General features: G+C 37.9%; 2 protein-coding genes across 3 annotated transcripts in view; both read left to right on the top strand.

Moving 5' to 3' along the window:
- The first annotated feature begins 432 nt into the window (after window positions 1–432).
- Window positions 433–15,853, top strand: baz1a (bromodomain adjacent to zinc finger domain, 1A). Of its 2 annotated transcripts, none has more exons than XM_043263133.1 (28): window positions 433–553; window positions 856–997; window positions 2,563–2,841; window positions 5,453–5,602; window positions 5,699–5,797; window positions 5,900–5,987; window positions 6,394–6,528; window positions 6,676–6,736; window positions 6,854–7,008; window positions 7,109–7,204; window positions 7,294–7,432; window positions 7,616–7,762; window positions 8,094–8,189; window positions 8,285–8,509; window positions 8,626–8,791; window positions 9,120–9,224; window positions 9,332–9,423; window positions 9,693–10,238; window positions 10,648–10,811; window positions 10,981–11,123; window positions 11,240–11,388; window positions 11,923–12,003; window positions 12,086–12,333; window positions 12,601–12,791; window positions 12,895–13,226; window positions 14,201–14,373; window positions 14,569–14,656; window positions 14,801–15,853. In XM_043263133.1, exons 2-28 carry the CDS (start codon window positions 885–887, stop codon window positions 14,971–14,973), a joined length of 4,434 nt encoding a protein of 1,477 aa, XP_043119068.1. In that variant the 5' UTR covers window positions 433–553; window positions 856–884; the 3' UTR covers window positions 14,974–15,853. The 2 variants fall into 2 exon arrangements, with proteins under 2 accessions (XP_043119068.1, XP_043119066.1); XM_043263131.1 differs by having other exon boundaries at window positions 14,198–14,373.
- A 389-nt stretch (window positions 15,854–16,242) lies between these two features.
- The window catches only part of cfl2 (cofilin 2 (muscle)), a 4,458-nt gene continuing 3,598 nt past the window's right edge, over window positions 16,243–17,102 (top strand). Inside the window, exon 1 of the mRNA XM_043263699.1 lies at window positions 16,243–16,398. Within this exon, the coding sequence (XP_043119634.1) occupies window positions 16,396–16,398 (3 nt within the window). The 5' untranslated portion in view covers window positions 16,243–16,395. The remainder of the gene's footprint in view (window positions 16,399–17,102) is intronic.

The following is a 17,102-nucleotide window of genomic DNA, read 5'->3' as shown; positions in this document are numbered from 1 at the left end:
GTGTAATACTACTAAATTATATGAGTACATATAGCTCAAAACTAACACACGTGGATGTAATGCCTCTGAACTCCAATTTTAATTATAATGAAAAACTCTTAACTACTTTGAAGAACACGTTTGGATGCAAAATATTGCTTCTTACAAACTGGGCTTTGTGGTTGGAAAATGATGACGCTACAATTATCTGTCTTTTTTGCGACCGCAGGATAGCTGTCATCGAGTCGTATCAACGCCTATTCAAATATATATTAACCTAAAACAATGTCATTCAAAATACATGAAGCTTCTGTGGAAAAACTGAAACCCATTTCCAGTTTAGACTCTCGCTATTGGCTGCGGAGGCATGATTGGCGCTCAAACCACCCAATGGAATGACAGAATTGTCTTGGAAGCTCCACCCCCAGCGCTACCCGGTGGGTAAGTGAACTAGAGCGGATCAAAACTTGTCGTCAACACGCTTATCCCCGCTCGGAGAAGTGGGACATACCCTAATACTCTTGTGTTTTCTTTCTCTGCCGGAGCTGATTATTTTTTTCACATCATAGATTCGGTAAATATCACCGTTCCTCTTCTGTGTATCGGGCTCGTTTGTTATATATGAACCAAGCGCGTGCTTTATATTCGGTTTAAATAAAAAGGCGATACATGTGGGCTGGATTTTGAACGTCACCCGGGAAGCGCGTGTCATTAACAAAGACTGAAGAATATCGTTATTTTTTTTACATTTGAAGTCCTAACGGTTTTACTTCAGCCGATTTCGACGAGTCCCACAGTGCGACTTTTGACGGACCCGTATTAATCGCGAATTTCCTTACTTCCTAATTGTCTTTTTGTGTTTGTTGTTTTTGAAAGTCTCCGAGAAAGATAAAGAGAAAGGAAAGATGCCGCTTCTCCACAAAAAGCCGTTCGTGAGGCAGAAGCCGCCCGCTGATCTCAGACCCGACGAAGAAGTCTTCCTCTGTAAAGTCACACACGAAATCTTCAGGACCTATGAGTAAGGGATTTTAATTTTATTTCTGTTTGTTCGTTTCAACTTCCCCTTTGATGCCAGTCAACAACAGAAGCACCAGAAACTAACAACAGAAGTGACAGCGCGCTTGAAAGTTTCCTTTTTCATACTTAAAACGTCTACCGACTTACATATGTCTTGGTTTGATATTTTAAACCGGCTTTGGTTATAACCCAACGCCTCTGGTGTGAAATAACCTTTGTATTTCTAAAGACTTGAGGTTTCCCCCTTCATACACCCGGCAGGTGTCAGTTGGAGGCCTTTGCTAACAGAGTTGGCTGCTAGTTAGTTAGCTCAGTTTAGCCAACTAAACCGCGAAACGGAGAGCAGACTGAGTGAAATAATTCATAAAACTGTCTGTCGATGTGTTATAAGAGCGTATATAGTGCCATATTGCTGGTGGGATGTCCCCGGGAAGCCCCTGTTCGGGTGTTTTTGGGGGGTGTTAGCGGAGATGGGACAGATCTCATCCACACACAGGATGTTGTAGCTTAAAACGTGGTCGCTGCTATTGTTGGTGTGTTTGCCTTTTAGAGGCAGGACTTTTACTGCTCTTTCCATTATTATTTTGATGTCACTTCTCATCAGGCTTCGGGAAACCGACTTACTGGTTACGTGGGGCTGGAATGGAAAATATTATGATGCCCATGTAGTACTTCATTGCAACTGTTTGAACTGGTCTAGGTGCTCATCTGTCATCAGCTCTTAGAAGTCATCTGTTTTTGTGGGTGGTCATGTTGGGCTAGGATAGGATACATGTGATCATTTTAGTATGAACTACCATTAGTGTCTGTTTACTGAGTTGCAGCTACTAATTACTTGGAGATGACCCTAATGCAAAAAATGGACAGATGCTGCATTAAAAAGTAACAGTTCAATAGAAGTATCAAATTTTCAGTTTTATTTCTATATTTTATGCTAAACGACAACAGTGAAAGTTTAATGTATATGCTTTGCTATTCCTTTATTATAATTATTAATTAGGACGAAATGTATGACTATTTTCTTTTATAATCTAAACGGTCATAAATAGATATTTATCATTATTTTGGGCATCTGCCTATTTGTTAAATTTCAATATGAATGGCATACCAGTTGTGTGGAAGAGTATTCAATTGTCAATCAATTTTGACTTATTATATGTGTATATGGGGGGGTCTTATGACCTGACATTTATCTTACAGGTAATATGACTGGTATAAGTCGTTTAAATTATAACTACCATCTGATTGGCCATAAAAAATAAAATAAAATCATGGTATTAAGTGTGTGTGTGTAATTGTGTGTTAATAGAGCTTAACATTGTCTCCTTTTGATGACAAACAGTCTGTTTGGCAAGTTACTGCTAATAGCTGGTTGAACATGAATAACTACTTCTTAAAGTAAACAAATAGATGTATTTTGAGTAACATCTCCACTCTGTCATTTGTTTTCCCCAAAACACCAACTTTTTGACAAGGTTCATCAGTCAGTTGTAGGTACTATGTTCGTATCTGTGTAAACTGTCAGGATAGTTAATAACATGACACATTGTGTTTTTGTTTTACCAGTGAATTCTTTGAGAGGACCATTCTGTGTAACAGTCTTGTATGGAGCTGTGCCATGACAGGGAAGCCCGGTCTGACCTACCAGGAGGCCCTGGAGAGCGAGAGGAAAGCCAGATTTAATCTGCAGAACTTTCCTAATGCGCTGCTCGTCCCCCTCCTGCACCTGACAGCACTTACGCACCGCTCGCGGCTGCATGAGATATGCGACGATGTGTATTCTCATGTCAAAGACCGCTTTTTTCCTGGAGAAATTGTGGATGTTGTCAGTCGCTCTGGAGCCAGGTGAGACACTCTTATAACTCATCAACAAGAATTACTGTATGCATTGTAGTGTTTGTCTTCGAGGCCAATTCATCTGAGTTCTGACATTTTGTTGAAGTTCATGGAATCAACATTAGAATTATTATGGATAAAACAACAGGCTGTTTTTTACATTTAAAACAATAGGCATCTATTGCAAAAACCTCTTAATATCTGTAATTTTGTTATTTGAATTGCCATCAGTATCGTTACTTACTGACTTAACTTGGTTAATTGTGAGGCAGATATCACTAGAAGTAATGATAACTTGCTGTTCTAGAAAACGAAGCATTTTCTTACAGCCTTCACTTTTTTATTGAATATATCATGAAATTTAATCATAGCAGAGTAACAGGTGCATTATGTCCAACATTAGAATCAAGCCTAATAGTACACTTTTACTCAAATCTTACTTCAAAACACCATTGAGTGTTTATAATGACTCTTATGTACAATCTGATGGGTTTTTATATAGCCTTAAATATTATGCTCATCGTTTAGCATTTGTCATGTAAATATTCTTTATTGTTTTGAAAAAGCCCGATTTCATGAAATTCAAATTATATACTGTGTTAGTACTTCGTTTATTAATTCCGAGTTTCATGTGTAGAAACGTTTCTTTGGATTTCTAATGGATGTAATAATCCACTCACAATAAACCGTTTTGTCACTATATACAGTGTATATATATAGATGCAATCTAAGCTTGTTCTCTCTGCATATTTAACATTTTAGTGGGCATTTAAGTGTAGAGGCAAATGCTGCATTTTTAATCCGGTTCCTGATAACTGGATTTTTTTTTAATTTGAAGCAAAAATGTGTAGTGTAGTGAAACTATGTTACATAAAACATCTGAACAAATCAAAAACAGCTGATTGGCTGAATAAAAATGCTAATTCATGTGTATGTAAACGTAGATGCCTCGCTAGAGAGTTTCTATGGGCAGTTATAAATGAAAGACTACCACCATATTGTACTAATCAACTTGACGTCATTCAACATAGTAATCATTGAAAATTCAAAGATGCAATAATAATCCTGCACATCAAATGGTCTGTGAACCTACAATATGGTGAATGACATCAAGTTGACTGCTTCAAGATGGCAGATGCATCTACATTACTGATGCCCTCTAATGTGGCGTCTATGCAACTTTTCCTTGGTTACAGCAGTAAACAAAGCAGTGCGCTTATTTCTACTTAAATATGCATTATACGGAGGTAAGATGAAAAGAAAATACCATTTAAAGACAGTTACCCATCATATAAACATACATTCATATTCATATAAACTCATAACCCTAGTTGTATTTTCGATTTATTTAACATTTCTGCATACAGAGATTGCAGAAGAGAAAACATACTGAGAAAGCACCGGAAGCCATTAATGTTCATCAGATCACAGTGGTAAAGAAATGGAAAATGATGTTTCCGTCCAAAGAAATGTTTGTTGGAGGAGACCACCATAATTCTCCATGCAGGAAAACCCCTGGATTTAACTGATTAATTGGGTCTCATGCTGCATATTGAACTGTACTGGTTGCGATGCATGTTTCTTTTTGTGTGCTGCTAAAAATTGTCCGTTTTTTGATAATGGTTAAATCTTCGAAGATCTGTCTTGAATTAAAAAATAATTGAAGAATATTTTTTAGGACAATAGTTTACTGTTTGTTTGTTTTTGTTTGTTTGTTTGTTTTTAACTAGAGTAAAAACAACCATTATGTAGAGGATCCACAACTGTTCTAAAGAGAATGTATGTGAATAGTGATGAACAATAGCCTTGTGTAAAGCACTGTTTTGAAAAGACCATGGCCTAACAGAAGAGAAACACCCAGATGTTCATCGATGTGTCTCCACCCTTGTCTGCCTCCTTTAGACAAAGCTCTTTTGGAGCTCTGAATGTCCTTGGCAGCTCTCTGTGCCGTACATTATCAAGTCTTATGCTAAACTAGCACTAGCTGTTGAAGGGAAGTACATCGGAGCTCTGTCCTGTTGGAGAGGATCAGAGTCAGCCATCACAAGCTGACTTTGCTGTTTGCAGATAACATAAAGTGAAAGGGTGGAGCTTAGAGAATCCCCCTGATTGGCCGCACTGGTGCAAGGAGTTGCCCTAGACATCATCAGAGCTTGCAGAGACAACCAGACGTGAGGAAGCATGGAGCCCCACTGGTAGACAGGGGGTGGAGGGGGATTTTCTTCTTTCTTCCTTTTTTTGCTGTTTTGGAAGACAAGTAGGAAGACTGTCTGTCTTATCCAGTCAGTGAGAGAGATCACACCCAAACTGACTGCTTGATTCTGTATATTTAGAGTTTTTTTTTTCCAAGTTAGTGATAGGATGGTGTGTCTTCTACATTGAGGATAAATATAATTACAGAAAAAAATAATTTAAATGTCTTTTCTTGGGAAACGTATGAACTGCTCTTTAAAACTGATTGAAAAACATACTTCTTGTAGTAGCGTAAAATTGTTTCCTCAAGGCTAAGTCTATTTTTCATTATTTTGTCACAGAATGCACATATGTTTTTCATATCAAATAATTAATACTTCATACTTTCCCATTTGGAACTCATTTTTAGTATCTTTATGCTCAACAGGCAATCCTGCAAAATATTGGATGTCACGCCTCCCCATTCCAATGGCGCAGTCAACGGCCATGTCAAACATCACATAGAGGGCGATTCAATCGTCATCAGTGACAGTGATGAGGAGCCCACAGTCACTTCTCCCAAAACTTCAACTAACGGGTCAGAGCTCAGAACCTTTTTATATGAAATGCTTCATATATGTCTGCTTGTAGTGGTTACCATCTAAATGTGTGTTTTATGCTTTGTTGTGTAAAGCAAGAAGAAAGCCACCAGTCCATCTTCATTTAAATACAGAGTTCAGCCTGTCAGCCCAGAGGGTTGTGAAACTTTAGTAGTGAAAGCTGCTCAGATTTGGTGAGTTATGTTGTTTTTGATAGAGATAAATTATCAAATAAATGTCAGTTTTCTGCTTGTCTCATTGTTTTGATGATTTATTTTTGCTTTTCCATTGTATAGTCGTAAAAAGAGCGTTTTCAGCCGAGATAGATTGAAGCTGCTTCTTAAACAGCACTGTGAACCAATAAATGGGACTATCAGACTTAAGGTAAATAGAACAATGAAACAAAAAAAGAAATATAAGATTTTTAATAGTGCTGTCAAACAATTAATCATGTCCAAAATAAGTTTTTGTTTACATAACGTGTGTACTGTTAATTTATGTATCTATAAATACACACACACACACACACACACACACACACACATATATATATATATATATATATATATATATATATATATATATATATATATATATGTGTATGTATATGTATATATATGTATGTGTGTGTGTGTGTTTGCATTTATATATACATAATATTCACAGTACACACTCAGATTAATTAGCACAATATTTTGACAGTACAAATGCTTAATTGGTTATAAAGGCTGCACAATTTAATAATTTCAATTTAAATGTTTTTTTCCTCTCCGATTACTGTTATTTCCAGCCATCAACAGTTCTAAAATACAAGTTAGCCGAACAAAATTTCTCCTACTTCTTCCCCGACGAGCCCCCAGTGTTTGCCTTCAGTCCACCAGGGAAGAGCAGAGGTCGCCGTCCAAATGATGCCTCTCCTACTGAGGTGTGTGTTACTGTGTGTTTAAATGTTATGTTTACAAGTTGAAGCATGGCGTTCCATTTATTAAGAGAGAATTTCAGTCTGATGTAGAATTTAGGACCTATGCTTTGAATTCTGTTTCTCTAATGACAATTTGTTTCCCAATTTTAGATCAGTTATGTTGAGGAGAAATTAAAATTGATGCAGCAGAAAGAACAGATGATGGCCATGGGTAAGTTTAAAATGCAACATAAGTTATACACTGACTAGACTTGTCATGGGGTCAGTTATGCAATGCATCTAATTCTGCGTACATTTGCTGTTTGTTTGCATGACTTGCATTATGAAGAAAAATTCAAGAAAGAAAGAGAAGATCTAATAGAGGCCAAAAGGAAAGAAAAAGAGGACAAAGAGAAAAAGAGAGAGGAGATGAAGAGGATACTAGAAGAGGAGAAACAGAGGCGGAAAGAAGAGAAGGAACGAATGAAGGTTGAGAAAGAGAGGGTGAGTTAAGCGTTTTGTTTTTTTTTGTTCATCATCAGTTTTTCACTTATACATGGTCCTACATAACACCTGTTATACTTTTGTTTGTGGTGTGCTTCAGGAACGAGAGAAACTAAAGGAGGAAAAGAAAAAATATGCAGAACGACTGAAGTTATGGAGCAAGCCTCGAGAGGACATGGAGTGTGATGACCTAAAGGTAAACATGCACCCTTAGACCGTAAAACACGTAATTGTTTTGACAAATGCATAAGCAGCAAACTAAACGTTTTTAAATTTGCTCTTCAGGAGCTGCCAAAGCCACTTCCAGTGAAAACCCGTCTTCCTCCAGAGCTCTTTGGAGATGCTCTAATGGTGCTTGAGTTCCTGAATGCGTTTGGAGAGCTGTTTGATCTAAAGGATGAGTTTCCTGATGGCGTAACACTGGGTAAGATGCACTTACTGCTCAAACACATTACACCATGTGATCTTATGGCATTTCCACTCATTGACTCACTAAATCTAACATGAGTTGTCCTAATATCATTCTCGCTTAAAAATGTATTTCTTTTTTACAATGAAATTTTTTTTGAGTCAGAGGCATTTTTTTTTTTACATTTGCTTTTTACAGAGGTTTTGGAGGAGGCTTTGGTGGGCTCTGATCCTGAGGGGCCACTCTGTGAACTGCTGTTCTTCTTCCTTTCGGCCATATTCCAGGCTCTGGCAGAGGAGCAGGAGGAAGTGGCTAAAGACCAGGTGGCGGAAGCAGACACCAAAGGTCAGAGATGCAGAGGTTACAACTCATTTAAAATGAGGAGTCTACAAAGAAGATATATCATATTGGGAAATGTTAATTTTGTTAACAGGCAAATATAATTAACTATTTCAACTTAAAGTAAAAAAAAAATTGTCCTGGGAATTAACTAAAATAAAATGTTTTTAATTCAGTTAGCATTTATATAATTCAACGAACTAATTTTTTGCCACTTTTTTGGTTTTAGTTAACTATAGTACTAAATTTCAGTAGTTTTAATTTTAATAGTTTTCCACTGCTAAAAAGTATGTATCCTCAGTATCCTGGTGAGTTTGACTGTGGATTTTATTATTAGATCTTAGTGAAGCTCTGGAGGATGACGCTGACCCCACACAGTCTGCCATTAGTGCTGTGGCATCTCTTGCTGCTGCCTGGCCACAACTGCATCAAGGTCAGATAATGTGCCCTTAAATACGTCTGTACTGACCACTATTATTTAATTACTAACACCCAGTGGAACCATGTTTCTTCCTTTTTTCTGGGCAGGCTGTAGTCTGAAGCAGTTGGATCTGGACAGCTGTACTCTCACTGAGATTCTGAGGCTGCACATTTTAGCCTCAGGGGCAGATTGCATGTCCACCAATGCAAAGTTTCGTTACCAGAAACAGGGTGGTTTTGGCTCCACAGATGACCCCTGTGTGGAGTTGCGTTTGTCAAACCAGTGCCTTTTAAAAAAGCTTTCCTGCACTGCTGTCTATGACCTGTTGCCTGGTTAGTGGTTTCCTTTCTTTCAAAAATTGTAATTGTCATTCAAAAATGTATTAAATGAACAGAACGATATAAAAAAAAAACGGTTCAGTATGTCTAATATTGTTACATGTATTCAGGAGAGAAGCTAAAGATCCTGCATTCCCTGTGTGGAAAGCTGCTGACTTTGGTTTCTACAAGAGATTTTATAGAAGACAATGCAGACGAGCAGAGATCTGCCAAGCAGGAACTGCGAGAGCTTAAAGCTGAACAGCATCGCAGAGAACGAGAGGAAGCTGCAGAGAGGTAAGGAATAGACCATAGAGTTAGCGTAGGATAGCATATTTTTGACAGAAATCAGAACTGTAAGGGATACCAGTACAGTACGTTCGATGGATGTTCAGTTTGGCAAAACAAAATAGACAAAAAACACCATAAAATAGTTTTGAAAATTAGGTTGTAAAGACATGATTTAGGGCCTTTTATACAGTGCGTGTCATTGTAAAGACCAAGTCTTAAGCCTTGTTATTTGTGTTAAATTAAAATGGCATTAACCTGATTACAGTTTATTACATGGACCTATACCTATCTCTCAGCATCTTTAGAAAATAATAGTTGCATCTCCATATTCCAGGGTTCGAAAAAGAAAGGAGGAGAAGCTGAGGGAACAGGAGCAGAAATTAAAAGAAAAACATGAAAAACTCAAAGAGGAGGCAAGAAATGGAGAACATGTGGCAGGGTAAGCTGAACCAATAATCCTTTCTCAATATTCAATAAGTGGGTTTTGGGACACGGATTACATTCCAGTACCATTTGATTAAACTCTTCTCTCTCTGATGGTTGTAGAGAGGAGATGGACACCAGCACAGAAAGTCAGGAAGGTCATGCTGAGCAGAACACTGAGGATGAGGAGGAGCAACCAGCTAAATCTAAAAAAGGTATCATATCATTTTTACTGTGATGCATTCTTGGTCTTATGATCTATTTAGCAGTACAGACTGTTAAATATAATAGTTAATAAACAAACATGCAAGTGGTATAAAAGATGTTAAACTTGATGATTGATTTATCAGTGACTTACTGCATTTAAAATTAGACTCTTTTTTTTTTTTTTTTTTTTTTTAATCAGTTTTTGCTTGCTTTTAAGAAATTGTTTAAATTCTGTTGCTATACAAATATATAAAATTCCGTTATTTTTGTTTTCCAGTAAAAAAAACAAATGACACCCCAAAAGAGAAGCAGGTTGGTGAGGTTGAAACGAAAGACAGTCTGAGCCCAGAGGAGTTACATCAACAGCAGCTCAAAGAGAAGGAACTCCTGGAGCGCATTCAGAAAGCTATGGCCTGCACCTACATCCTGCCTCTAGGCCGAGACCGTCTTTATCGCCGCTATTGGATTTTCCCTTCTGCTGGTGCACTGTTTGTCGAGGAAGACTTCTTTGGCCTGACAGAGGACATGCTAGAGCCCCGTCCTACTCCTGAACCCAAAATAGAAGACCTTTTCTCAGCCGAGAGCCCAGTCAAGACAAATGCCACCACTGAGGGGCCGGTGCTGGTCCAGAACACCTCGCCTCCAGTAAACCGGCCAAATCAGTGGTTTTTCTACAGCACACCTGAGACGGTAGAGCAGCTCATAGAGGCTCTGAACCCTCGTGGACACAGAGAGAGCAGCCTTAAAGAGACATTGCTGCAGGAGAAGGAGCGCATTGTTCAATTGATGGATAGCAAAGCTGCTCAGTGTTACAATCACTCAGGTGTGTGAGATTTTTTTTGTAGCCTGTTCCTAAATAATATTTAGAGGTTTTTTTAAATTAGGTTTGGTGCCTGTGGTTTTTTTTTTGTTTTTGAGATAGTTATATCTGTTGCAGAGGAGTATTTTAATTATTGAACCATTAACAATAAATGATAATCAGCAATTATAGATGATACCTGAGCACCAAATCAGCATGTTAGAATGATCACTGAAGACTGAAATAATAGCAGCTGAAAATTCAGCTTTGTCATCACGGGAAGAAATCGCTTTTTCAAATGTAATTTAAAAAAATTTAATTGTAATATTTAACAATATTGCTGTTAGAATATTTTTGATGCCATAAAAGCAGCCTTGATAAGCATAAGATATTTTTTTTTTTTCCAAATTGTACCATTTCATTTGTTATGCAGATGAATCCCTGCCAGAGACCAAAGGCAGTACTTTAAAGCCAAAAGCTGGCCCATCTTACCCACAAAGCACTGTACCTGCTGAGCGCTTCATGGAGAATCGTCTCAGAGATCTACTACTGGATATTGAGGACCGTATCTATCAGGGAACTCTGGGGGCAATTAAAGTATGTTGATTGTAAAGATTGCCTTTTTTAAAATTATTATTATTATTATTATTATTATTATTATTAATGAATTTTCAAAAACAACAATAATAATATCGCATTTCTTATAGTCTTATTGATCTGGATCTTTGTTAATGCATTTTTTCCCCTCTTAACCTTAAAAAAAAAGGTGATAGACAGAAACTCATGGAGAGCTGCACTGGAAAATGGGAACTATGAACTGCTAAATCCTGAGTCAAAAGAGAATGGACTGACCAGCGAAGAAGAGGAGCAGATGGAAATTGAAGAGAATCACGTCAGAGTCAAAGACAGGTTATTGCACTTTAATTTTTATGTGTTGAAACAGAGTCTGATGCTCCTACAAGCTAACAGAATTTGTAGTAGTGTGTGCAACTGCACAAATTGATTGTGGTTTTTCTCATATTTAGGCTGCAAGAACTGAAGGCAGAGGGTCAGAGTGCCACATCCACTGCTGTGAGCACACCACAGCCTGTCAATAACATTGTCCGCTATTTGGCACAGGCTCTTGCTCAGATAGAGCAGGGCATAGAGCGCAAGTTCCTGAAAACACCGCTAGGTAAGCTCTATTACTTTTAAATGACAAGCAATAGACCTGAAGTCACTCGTTAGACTTTCTACTTGTCATTCAACTTCTGCAGCTAGACCGTATATTACTGGCCAACCGGATAGGAAGTATTCTAATCAAAACTACGAGCAATATTTTTCCATTTCAATGTTATTTTGTAAACACCATTTCTGTAAAATGGCAGTTTAATTATATCAGAAATAATTATTTTATTATTATAAATTATTATTAATTGACTTTGATTGGCCCCATAAAACTTATTAAAAACTACTATTTTTATTTGGGGGATGTTTTGTGTGGTTATATTCATTAGTCATTCATTTTGCCTTGGTAAATTTAAAGACCAATTTAAAAATTTTATGCAACTGGCACTAGAGAGAGGAATGCAACAGTTGTTTTCAAATGTCAGAGACGGCGTGTGTTCCTGGAAACTATATGGATAAATTTGTTATAAAATTTGATAAAGTTTTTGTTTCATTTTTAAATGCATTGGCTCTTATTTCTGAATGTTTTGTATTTTATCAGGTGATGACGATGCCAAAAAAGACCAAAAGTTAAAGAAAAAAGATAAAAAGAAAGATGACGACCAGTCCAGTGAGAAAGATGGTAAGATTTCTTGTTTACTGTGTTTTCTCTTTTAGCACATGTTGGTTTAAATAATCGTTACTAAACCTGTTTTCCTCAACAGATGGCAGTGAAAGTGGGCGGCAGGTGAAGACTGTGCAAGAACGCTGGCGTGAGTCTTTGTTGGCCTGCTCCAGCTTGTCTCAGGTCTTCCTGCATCTCTCTACACTTGAGCGCAGTGTGGTCTGGGCCAAATCCATCCTCAATGCCCGCTGTAAAGTGTGCCGTAGGAAAGGAGATGCTGAGAACATGCTTCTATGTGACGCTTGTGACAGAGGCTATCACATCTTCTGTGTTCGACCAAAACTAAAGGTGAGAACCATAGTCTTTGGGAGGTTTTATTCGATGTTTATACGAGATCTTATGAACTGTTCTTTGTTATAAACCCTGATTTGCCATACAGACGTAAAGAGTGTATGTATAAACTAACACATGCAGCCAAGGACAAAAAAGGAAAGGAAAATAGACATGTATATTATTATATTTAGATTTTGTATATTGTAATTTATCTGTAGATAGAAAGTCTCTTAAACTTCTGAGGTTAAGACAAAAGTTTTTGTTCCCTAATTTGTTTGACAGGCTGTTCCTTCTGAAGACTGGTTTTGCTCTGAGTGCCGCCCCAAACAGCGCTCTCACAGAATCAACTCCCGTCAGCGTTCCTCTATTGACTCTGAAGAAGAAATGGATGACGAGGAGGAGTCTGAACAAGAGGAAGAAGAATCAGAAGAGGAAGAAGATGAGTCGGAAGAAGAACAGTCAGAGGAGGATGAGTTAGTAGACTTGGCTTTTTATTGATGTTGATCTTTTTTTTTTTTTTTTTGCTGATTTACTCATTTCCTGCAGAAATTAGACACAGTTTTGTTTTTTTTACAGTGTGTCCAAGAAGGCTCCAGTCAAACTTCCTCTCCAGAGCAATAAAGGTGGTCGTTTGAACACCAGATCAAAACAGGCTGAATCAAGTCATTCCACGCCTCGCTCGCAGCAGAGCACACCTAAACAGAGCCAGCCTGCTAATAAAGGCAGTTCCAAAAACTCAGGGAAGAAGTCCACCCCGGTGTCTAACGGCAAACCCCCTCCACGAGCAGGAAGTCGCTCCAGTGCTCGCCTTAGTCAAGAGGTGACCACTGCAAATGGCACAACGGCCAAATCCAACCAGTCCAGCCCTGCAGCGGAAATGACTGATTCTAGGAAGAGACCCATTACTGGTAAGGATCATTAGTGAATTCACTAACATAAATAAAATTTAATTTACTGCATCACATCAAAGTAGGATACGCTGGAAGATTGATTCCACCACAGAATACAAAACAAAAAAAGCTATGACTTAGGACTTAATAATTAGGGATAATAATTGAACAATAATTAAAATTTGACTCAAAATGGTTTGTATATATTAAAATTGTATTTTTGGCATGTAATAAAAATAAAAAACGTAAAGAAATAGTTCACTCAAAAATGAAAATTCTGTCATCATTTACTCACACTTGAGTTTCAAGTCTGTATGAATTTCTTTGTTCTGCCGAACGCAAAGGAAGATAGTTTGAAGAAAGTTTATAACAGTCACCATTTGGGTCACCATTGACTTTGAGTATTGTTCTCCTACTATAGAAGTCTAAGGTGACCCAAAACAGCCTAGTTGCAAAGGTTTTTTTCAAACTATCTTTCTTTGCGTTCGGCAGAACAAAGAAATTCATACAGATTTGAAACTACTCAAGGGTGAGTAAATGATGACAGAATATTCATTTTTTTATTCATTTTTAGGTGAACCATTTCTTTGATCTCACAATTTTTACTACTTTTTGCGTAATTGCAAGTGTCACATTTCTGACCTTTTTCTTAAAACTGAGAGTTTGTGTCTAACAGTTACAGGTTCTGAACTTGCAATTGTGATTCTGACAATTGTATTTTCTTTCTTTGTTCAGGAACATAAGATAGGTATTAGAGACTTTTTGTCTTACAATTGTGACTTCTCAGATTTGCAAAAAAAATAATAATAATTTTAATAAAAAAGCCAATGTTTTTTCCCAAAATTTTGTATTAGGCTTGGATTGAAGAAAATGTCTCTGAAAGAGGACATACTTGATATTTAACTGAATGCAGACTTTAAGACTTGGATATGCAATTTTCTTTAAGACTTCTTGTTCATGTATGTTTTGGTTTTCCACTGTTTCTCCAGCAGAGGTCTCCCCAAAAGCCAAGATCGTCTTGGCTCCGACCACCACTTCATCCAACCGTCGAAGCTCAGGGAGAAACTTAGGTGTCCACGAGCTGTCAGCCTGTGAGCTGCTCACTGTGGACCTGGTCAGACACGAGGACAGCTGGCCCTTCAAGAAATTGGTGTCCAGAACTCAGGTAGTGCATTAAAAAGTTCACACTTGCATCTCTCTGTGACAAGGCCATAGATCTTCCATTCATGGTTGCTTTACAACCAGCTGTAATCTTAAATAATTTGTGCAGTTGTTCTATGACATCTAACTATGCCAGTTTAACACCAAGGCATTATTTTCATGGTTTTGATGACTACTTTTATTGCACACATTTTTCCAGGTGCCTGATTATTATGACATAATCAAAAAACCCATCGCCTTGAGCACAATCAGGGAAAAGGTCAACAACTGTGAATACCAAACTGCTGGTAAGAATCGAAGGTTTTTAAACTAGTTAAAATATAACTAGTAAATTAGAAAGAACCAGATCTAAGCCGTTTTAACGGCTTGAAAGATTTGCGCGACATAAATCGTTGCTAACCGTGGCTTCCTTTTTGTTATTAATCTCATAGCGGAGTATATTAAGGATGTGGAGCTCATGTTTTCCAACTGTCTGGAGTACAACCCAAGTAACACCAATGAAGCAAAGGCCGGTCTGCGGCTCCAGGCCTTCTTCCGTTCTGAGCTTCAGAGACTCGGCCTGGCTGAACGCATGACCCCTCCACAAAAACGGTCACGGATATAAACAAAACACACAACACACCATATGGCCCAGTTCATAATCCGGCGTCTAATTATGTTGTTCCGTGGCATTTGTGGAATGTTCACGAACATTCCAGTTTGGTGCGACTCTTTAAAAATTCTACCTAGCTCTTGTTCAGTTTTATTTGCAATGTAGAGTGTGCTAGCGAAACGGCACTCAAGCGGCGGATATCAAACGGCATTTATCTTCACAGCCAGTGACGGGAGTATAAATCGGCCTTTAATCCTATGGAACAAAGTATAAATCCTTCACTAGCGGGAGAAAGGAAAAACAACTGTGCTGTGAAGAAAAAAAAATTTGCACTGTTTTCTGAAAAGTTATTTTTGCGTTCACATATTAACTCAGGACAAAAAAAAATGTTTTTGTCTGCAATTTCAAAATGGTGCATTTTGTTGTTGTTGTTGTTGGTTTTCTTTTTACTTTTTTTTTGTACCTCGACTGCATTTCTAGACTACTATTTTGTATAGATTTTTACAGACCCGAGTCTCCATTTTCACTATAAATTAAGTCTCGCCGCTCTAAAGAACAAATAGAATTTCTGTTTTGTAGTTGTGAATAGTTGTAAAGATAAACTCAGTTCTTTTGTTCAGGTCCCTATAGCTTGCATAAACACTACGTAGGAACCAAATCATACCTTTTTGTTGCTTCCATTTACAGTTTTTGGTATTTATTTAGTTTTGGGTATAATTTGCTTGCTTTATTTATAAAATTGTCTTTATAGGTTGTGTCCCCCACCCCTCTCCCCATCAGAAAGCTATATGAATCAGTTTTTCTCTCATGGGTCTTAAGATTAATTTTACCTGCTGTGTACATCTTTTTTTTTCTCTGTATGTAAAATAAATTTTGTTAATATTTGGCTTGACCACTTGTTTATTACTTATTTTCAGTTACGCATAAATTTGTATAAGTTTGGAATTAGGTGCCAAAAAACAGCTTTTCCTGTATAACTTTGCATATGAGTGTTTTAACACATCATCAGCTCATGTGACTTAAACTACTTATGAATGAGAGAACTTGGTCATTAATAGACATTCTGAACAGTATCTGGTCTAAACTATTACTATTTCTAGATAATGCTCCTATAGAGTATGTCTTACTCTTAATGACTTGAGTTACTTAGACATGTTAGGTAATTTTCAGTACATGTAAGTTATTATTTTAAACATTATTGTGCCAATGCAATTCAAATGTGTGGTACATATTTGTCCACTTCATTGCCAAGTGTCCCAATGACAGTGCATATGCTCGATGAGCCCTTCACTGCGGCTGTGCAGTGATGTGTCTCTCTCTCTCTCTCTCTGTCTCACACACACACACACACGCACACTCGCACTGTCTCGGCTGTTCACATTCCCAGATAGAAGTACCAAGAAAAGCGTTCATTGATTCGTCTCGTCGGACATCATGGTAAGCGTGGGTCTTCTCGCACGTATCGTTCATTCTTAATTCATAACAGGTGTCATCGTGCTATTTTGAAACTCTTTCTGTCAAACTTTTGATCGGCAACTGTCACGTTTTCTGCTCCGGCAGGATATGCAATGCGGCGCGGTCGCGAGCTCCGTGATTGCGTGCGCTCCGGTTAAATAACACTCAGCTCCGTCCTGCTCCGAGTTAATTTAGTGGTTACCATAATCGGTTTTAGTTTGATATGAATCTATATCTCAGGCCTGTAGCCCGAGGCGGCCATTTTAAGCTAATTTTAGCCGGTCCTTTAATCACTCTGAGCGCGCGCGCCTCTCCAACTTTTACTCGCGCGCGCTGGAGAAATAAATGATCGGGGCTGAACTAACGGACTCGTACGAGAATAATCGGAGCAGAAAGAGCAGCTCGTTTCTGTCGGATGCCTGTTGTGTGTTCTAGGAAACGAATTAGGCTACTTGTTCATGATTCAGTAGGATTTAGTGGCCATAGTGTGAGTGAGAGAGTGGAGCTCCACACCAGCTGCTCGGAGCGCGTCTGTGCGCCTGCGCCGTGACTGCCTACTAACTTACTGTTAACTATATAGATCACAATTATACTTGCGATGTACAGTAATCATTATTTATGAGGGTCGTTTATTCTTTATATATTCTGACTAGAATTTATTTCAACTGATATTAGCAACGTTTTAG

This window comes from Puntigrus tetrazona, chromosome 17 (assembly GCF_018831695.1).
Source record: "Puntigrus tetrazona isolate hp1 chromosome 17, ASM1883169v1, whole genome shotgun sequence".
Classification (NCBI taxonomy): Eukaryota; Metazoa; Chordata; class Actinopteri; order Cypriniformes; family Cyprinidae; genus Puntigrus; species Puntigrus tetrazona.
The sequence above is the reverse complement of the archived record's forward strand: the minus strand, read 5'-3'. Positions and strand labels throughout refer to the sequence as shown.

Coding starts and splice junctions, on each gene's coding strand:
- baz1a (XM_043263131.1), top strand. CDS start 885: ATGCCGCTTCTCCACAAAAAGCCGTTCGTGAGGCAGAAGCCGCCCGCT. Junction 5,603..5,698: donor CCCAAAACTTCAACTAACGG/GTCAGAGCTCAG, acceptor TGTTGTGTAAAG/CAAGAAGAAAGCCACCAGTC. Junction 13,227..14,197: donor TAGGAAGAGACCCATTACTG/GTAAGGATCATT, acceptor CTGTTTCTCCAG/CAGAGGTCTCCCCAAAAGCC.